The sequence below is a fragment of the Pocillopora verrucosa genome, chromosome 13, assembly GCF_036669915.1.
Source record: "Pocillopora verrucosa isolate sample1 chromosome 13, ASM3666991v2, whole genome shotgun sequence".
NCBI lineage: Eukaryota > Metazoa > Cnidaria > Anthozoa > Scleractinia > Pocilloporidae > Pocillopora > Pocillopora verrucosa.
This window is the reverse complement of record NC_089324.1, coordinates 16,972,912-16,979,423: the sequence shown is the minus strand read 5'-3', so window position 1 is coordinate 16,979,423 and position 6,512 is coordinate 16,972,912. Positions and strand designations below refer to the sequence as shown.

General features: G+C 36.8%; 1 protein-coding gene across 1 annotated transcript; it reads right to left on the bottom strand.

Moving 5' to 3' along the window:
- Window positions 1-1,747: 1,747 nt before the first annotated feature.
- LOC131795396 (LETM1 domain-containing protein 1) lies at window positions 1,748-6,432 on the bottom strand. The gene is made up of 7 exons (XM_059112969.2): window positions 5,942-6,432; window positions 5,753-5,835; window positions 4,588-4,774; window positions 3,954-4,055; window positions 3,578-3,730; window positions 3,281-3,377; window positions 1,748-2,161 (listed from the first exon to the last, which is right to left on the bottom strand). The coding sequence occupies exons 1-7, from the start codon at window positions 6,290-6,292 to the stop codon at window positions 2,058-2,060; spliced, it is 1,077 nt and encodes a 358-aa protein (XP_058968952.2). The 5' UTR covers window positions 6,293-6,432; the 3' UTR covers window positions 1,748-2,057.
- Window positions 6,433-6,512: the final 80 nt, after the last annotated feature.

The following is a 6,512-nucleotide window of genomic DNA, read 5'->3' as shown; positions in this document are numbered from 1 at the left end:
CCGGAGGTTCCTGCTGTGTTTCAATAAAAAAAAGTTTCATTTTTTATATTTTTAGATATTTATTTATTATTTATAATGTTGAAATCGAGATACCGATATAACATTGAAAGGGAAAGGTCGAGCCGATGATTTTTGGCCTGCTCAAATGAAATCCGTTTAAGTCTTCCATTTTATCGCAACCAAGCCTTCTTATGGCGTTTCTGTGTTACTATTGATCAGTTACCGAATGGCCTCCCCACTTCCTATCTAAGCGCTCTTTCTTGCCTGAGGAGTCTGGAAACACCCGCACGCACCCACTCCCACTTGCCCCCTCCCCCTTCCTTCCTGGAGGAGGCAACCGGAAGTTGTTTTTAGGTTACCTTTTTAAATACTTGAAAATTGCCTTTAACTTGAAATAAACCTTGAGATGAGAATTCAATCAAACTTTCTAAGCACCATGACTGTTTTACAGATAATCTTTTTGGGTAGCTGGAACGTGGGTCATTTGGAGTTTCTCTGTTTACCGACTCTTTAAACGACTCGATCAGGCTCGAATTTTTCAGTCTCTGTAGACTTCAACTGTAGATCGGCGCTTTGTAAGACATTTTTTGGGAAAAATAATCTCAATCCTAAGGACAATAAAAAGACTGAAATTGTTAAGCATAAGATCAAGTATGCGGGGCTTGAAGTAAGAACCAACTCTTAAATCTGTTGATGATTTGGCCGGTAGTTGCCCGGTGGAACGAACTTTTCAACTGACCAAAATAAGTAATGATAACTAAGAAAATTATGACTTTGCTCCTGTAAATTTAAGATTTCGCTTTAATGGAAGGCACCAATATACATCAGGGGCATAGTCAGCTAAGAGGTCCGTAGGCCCGAACCTACGATTTATTTTCCGCCAGCTTGACTCTTTAAACGTCGGAATAAATATTGAACTTTTCAAGGGAATAGGCTTTCCGTACACCTTTTCCCGCAACGTTTGGAGCCCTAGACAGTAGGTTTACTACTGCACCAACATTATTATCAGCGTAGCAATCTGCCGCCGTTTCAGCAAAATGTACTAGAGTCTCTAATCCAGGCATCACACCAGTTAAATATACTCTTAAAGCAAGCTTGCCAGTCAACTTTGATCGACATGCAATCCACAATTCGTCCGACATTTGTCTTGAAGGTTTCTGTAACAAAACATGTAAGCAGAATTACAAGGAATCACGGGAATGGAGGTTAGAAGATTAAAAGGTATTTTCGAGAAACACAAAGCCTTTTTCCTAAATGGAGGGAGAGTTTGATCATGCAAAAAGGACTCACACCCTCTACAGTGGATGTAGAATTTACCATTCCCCACAAACCAAAAACGGAAGTGTTTGAATCGCAAAGACTTTCGGGTGGCAAACACTTCCGGTGCGGCACCTAATGAAATTAGCTGTCGAAACAGCTATTACGTAAAGAGTCTGTGCTCTAAACGATTATATCTCATAAATCTCATTAAGAATTAAGGGTAGCTGACTTTCCTGCACAACCCCATACTACTCGAAGACAACGATGTAGTCCCAAAAGAAGTCTACTGTTTCCGCTATAGCTTACTTTACCCAAGAACTGTATGCAACTGTATGTGGAGATGCTGCCTTTTCCTGTTTCCTTTGTATGTGTAAATGTAACAGCACTGCCTCGGCCCCCCTATAGAGCTGGGTTTTGAAATACTTGCGTCTTGTATGGGGCAGATTCAGGGTAAAATAAACAATTTACACTGATACTGTAACAAAAGTTTTATTGTAAGGAAACTACATTCTTTGAACAATTTACATGATGACCATATTATACCCTTCATTTTTGTTGAGGAAAAATTGTCAGGAAGTTCAAAAATTTACAAAAATTAATAACATCCAGAAATAACACAAATGTTTAAGTATTACTTACTGTAATAATTCAGTGAAGGCTAATTATAAATTGTTTTATGTTATGCGAATTTGTGCTCACCCTTTACTAAAGAAAATAAAATTGTGCTGTTAACAAGTCATAAGGTTTTTTCTATATAAATATTCTATATTTTCCAGGAAGACTAAACATCTTCAGCATCACCCTTTTTGCACAACCAAATCTTGATCTCCAGTTTTTCTGTCTTTTGAATAATTCATGGCTTTAAAAACAGCACAATGAGCCAAGAAGGATTCATCTGTGTCTGTAAAGAGAAAGAGAGAATGTGTACACAAAACAGTTACATTACTATGATAACAATTAATGGAAAAAATAGAAACAAAGAAAACATCAAACAAAGCCAAATTGTAGTTTGTGAATCCTGGTTGTTAAAAATAAATCAGTCAATTCATTGGATTTTTTTCTTTTGAGTAACAAGTAATACTTTTAAGAGGCTAGTTTTTCACTTTCAATGTTTCTTCCTCAGTTTGCAGAAGTCATCCAGGGTTGACACATTTTCCCCCACATTAATTCTCATATATTCAATTGAAAGTGGGTAGAGTTTGAGCTATTAATCATGCTGCAGTGACTTGATTAGGGAGCCTTGTCTCAGCCTTTTAATGTTCACATGTGAATGCCTAAAACATCCAGTTCATGAAATCAATTTTTCAGTCTGTAATTCAAATAGAATTACGGTCAACTCGCCGACGGACCAACTCGCCGACGCCAACTCGCCGACGTATAAAATCGAGTAGAGACGTCGGCGAGTTGGTCGTCAATCCAATACAACTTATTAGAAGTTAAACATACAGAAAATTAAACGATATTTAGTAAAAAAACACTGGTGAACATTGGTGAACATCTAACAGAAGCTTAAACATTGTTAACATCTTAAACGACGTTAACATCGCCAATGAACAAAATTGGCTGTAGACGCGAATGAGTTGTGTGAGTCATTGGTGATGTTTACTTCTCTTTATTCGCCTTGAGATCCTTATAAACTTTGTTGCAAATAAAAAGAAATGCTTTTTACCAAAGATCTTGTCTAGAAAGCCAAGTTTTCGTTAAAAAATCTGAGCGATTGACATGATGAGTCTTTACGGTGTTGTTGTCGCACAATAACTCGTTCGCGTCTTAAGCTGTTGTAGTCATTGGTGATGTTCACCAATGTTCACCAATGTTTAAGCTTCTGTTAGATGTTCACCAATGTTCACCAGTGTTTTTTTACTAAATATCGTTTAATTTTCTGTATGTTTAACTTCTAATGAGTTGTATTGGATTGACGACCAACTCGCCGACGTCTCTACTCGATTTTATACGTCGGCGAGTTGGCGTCGGCGAGTTGGTCTGTCGGCGAGTTGACTGGTTACCATTCAAATATTACCTCCTGCAGCATCAGACAACTCCACCCACTCTGCTAACCACTGTACCAGTGCCTCTGGGTCAACATCAGTTGTGTCTAGACCTCTGGAGTGACACACCTGGAAATGAGTAAGAAAATGAGGAGTTAGACCACCAGTTATGTTTGCCCCCAGGCCAACATTAATGTTAAATAATTATGTTTCTATTTTGTCGTTTTTCCCCACCTGCCAACAATCAACAAAAAAATAATAAAATCTAAACTGGGCCTAAGAGAGGGTGAGGAACTAGGCATGATCCTTAAATCAGAAATCTCTCTCACCACTTTCAGTTGATCTTCTTGGAGATTCACAAGTCCCTCTTTCTTTATAGCAGCATCTTCCCTCTTAATTGATTTTACCAAACGCTTTAAGCGAATACGCAAAAATGACTTGGGTAGCCAAGGAGTAATTAACCACACTTGGCTAAGTTTTTTCTGTGGAATGGAAAAACACACAGATTAACAGATAAAATAATTTTACACCAGAAATGAAACCTGTGATTAGCATCTGAAGGAGAGATCAAAAATCTGATTTTAAATCAAACAATAAAGATGTAGACAGCTGTTCTCTTAAATTTTCCCTTGATCCAAAAGATTTGCTTATTAAAACTTTTACCATGCATGAGGGAAAGAATGAACAAGAAATTCATTTGCTCACCAGATGGTAACGTGGTAAGTGATCAAACCCAAGGAGATTCCCCTCAAAGAATTCAGCCATTTGCAACAGCTCCTCATTGGACAGATGCTTTTTGTTTACAGCCTATTATAAACAAGTGCAGTGAGTCACTCATCCTGAAGTGATAAAATTATTTACTGGTCCCAAGGTCTTGAGTATGGCCCTCTGCTAGTTTTTTCCAAATGGACCAACCCTGACCAGTAATAACTACATATCTATTTTATTCTGCTGGTTTGCTTTTTTCCACTTTTTGTAAATGGTGCAGATAAAACTCTGGACTATGGTTTGTATTGTAAAAAGCTGTACTGGTTATGAACAAACATGAGCCCATCAGATTCAAGAATTTAAGACCCTGGCCCTCTGAGATGCTTAATAAAAAATAAATATTTTAAGAACAAAAGCAAGAGAGGCAGACTGGCCTAACAGTTAGTTTGCTGGACCCAAAGGTGAGAGGTCTGGGCCAAGACAGAGCTTGGTCATTGTGTTATATCCTAATAGGCTGTGCTGTGTGTGCCACTATTTTTGTTTGCAACACATTTTAACATAATTTGTGATCTATAACTGAACAGACCCTGGACAACATAGAATCTATTTGTAAATTCAGCCTTTCCCATACTTTAACTGAGGTAGACATCAGGTCTGTAGAATATCTGCTTCCTTTGTATCTTAAGGCCAATCTTCCAACTTCTCTTACAAGAGGAAGTTGATATTTTCGTCGTCTTCCTACATCTTGCTGAGCAAATTTTTCACGTTGGTGAGGTTGCCAATAATGATGAGATAACAGTTGTTTTGGATAAAGGAATCTGAAAGTTAGGTAAAGATTGCTGAGAGTCAATTGAAGAAAGGGGGTAAGATTCTAAAGAAACTGTGGTGCTGTGTTGGAGGGAGAGTATAACAGGGTACTTTAGTATTTTCAACTGAGTTGATAACGTAAATTGGCCACCGTAGAGTTTCAAAGCTGACATTTCAAGCAATGGCCTTTTGTCATCATTCTAACAAGGAGCTAATGCTTGAAACATCAGCTTTGAAACTCTTTATGATGGCCAATTTATGTTATCGACTTAGCTGATAATATGAAATTACCCTGTTGGTGAGGGTCAGTTACTCTGGACCTTACTACTAGTCATGGCTTCAAATTCTGTTGCTGTTTTGTATTTCATCTTTCTCACTTCACAAGAACAGCTTAAATTTATATTATCCTTTTTGATCATAATCCTATTAACCCTTTCACTCCCATGAGTGACCAAAACAGAATTTCTCCTTACCATATCAATATAATATCAACCAGGTAAGTGATGAGATTAAAAAAAAATATATCTTCAGGATTATTAGTTGATCCTATACTAAATTCTCTGAACTAACATTGTAAGAAATGTATGGTTGACAGTAAGGAGAATTACAAATTTGATCTGGGAGTTAAAGAGTTAAAAATGGACATGAGAGTTGACTTTGACTGAATAAGTTTCCAGAATTAAGCACAAATCAATTATTGAAGAAGCTTCAACCTCATTTACAGAAAAGTGAATATGACTATGATATGGAATGGACTTGGGAGTGTTAAGCGAAAAAAGATTTCCACACAACCCCGTACTTCATTATGCATACAGTTCTTGAATAAAGAAGACAATTGCAAAAACAATAGATTGTATTTGGGACAATAGCTTTGCTTTAAAATAGTATGGGGCTATAATCTTTCCTAATCCAATAACAATAACTAAATTTAAAAACAGCAATTTTGTACATTGCAATCTATACAATGATTTAATTGTTGAAACACTTACGCTACAAATGGAACTGCATAACCCAAGAATGGAATGAAGAATCCCACAACCACAGGCAAACTCTTCAGAAGATCTTTTCTTGTCTGTGAAATGCATAAGCTTACTGTAACCTCAACAAAGACATGTACCAGTACTTTTCATAGGACTTATCTTGCAAAAGAAAAGCTCTTTCAAATTTACCATTCTCACCTGATGTAGATGTAATATTTCCTCTGTTTTCAAGACCTCCCAGTTGTAATTATTACTCTTTAATTTTCGCTGTATCTGAAACATCACTTTTACATCTTTTCCTAGCTGTTTACTTCCAGCCACAAATGTGTTTATAACTTTGCGGAATTTTTGATATCTCGACAAATCTGCCGATCTCGCTGCATTTCTCGGTGATGTCGAAAAGTTCTTTTGAAAACCATCATTTCGATTGTAAATAATTCCAGTGAATCTTAAATAAACAAATGTCCCTTGCTGAAGTCCGTGGTATTGGCGATAATTCGAAACATGAGAGTACAAACATTGCAAGCGACCCACATTTGATGTCGCCATGTTTTCATCTGAATACCGAGGGTAACTGGTAACTGGGGTTCATGCTACCAAATCATTTTCGTAATGAGGATGGGGTAGGGTGAGCTTTTTTAAATTTTAAAATTGGTTCAGAAAAAAAAATTGTTGGTATTCTCAGTCACTCAGAAAACTAATTTTTGAACCATTAATTTTTCAATAATTTTAGTTTTATATATCCTGGATATTTATCTGTTACGAAGAA

What these genes read in the sequence shown, in the direction of transcription:
- LOC131795396 (XM_059112969.2), bottom strand. Translation starts at nt 6,292, where the DNA reads ATGGCGACATCAAATGTGGGTCGCTTGCAATGTTTGTACTCTCATGTT. An exon ending in TATGCAGTTCCATTTGTAGC is followed by an intron (nt 4,775 to 5,752) that starts GTAAGTGTTTCA and finishes CCTAACTTTCAG; the next exon opens with ATTCCTTTATCCAAAACAAC. An exon ending in ACTTACCACGTTACCATCTG is followed by an intron (nt 3,731 to 3,953) that starts GTGAGCAAATGA and finishes TCCATTCCACAG; the next exon opens with AAAAAACTTAGCCAAGTGTG.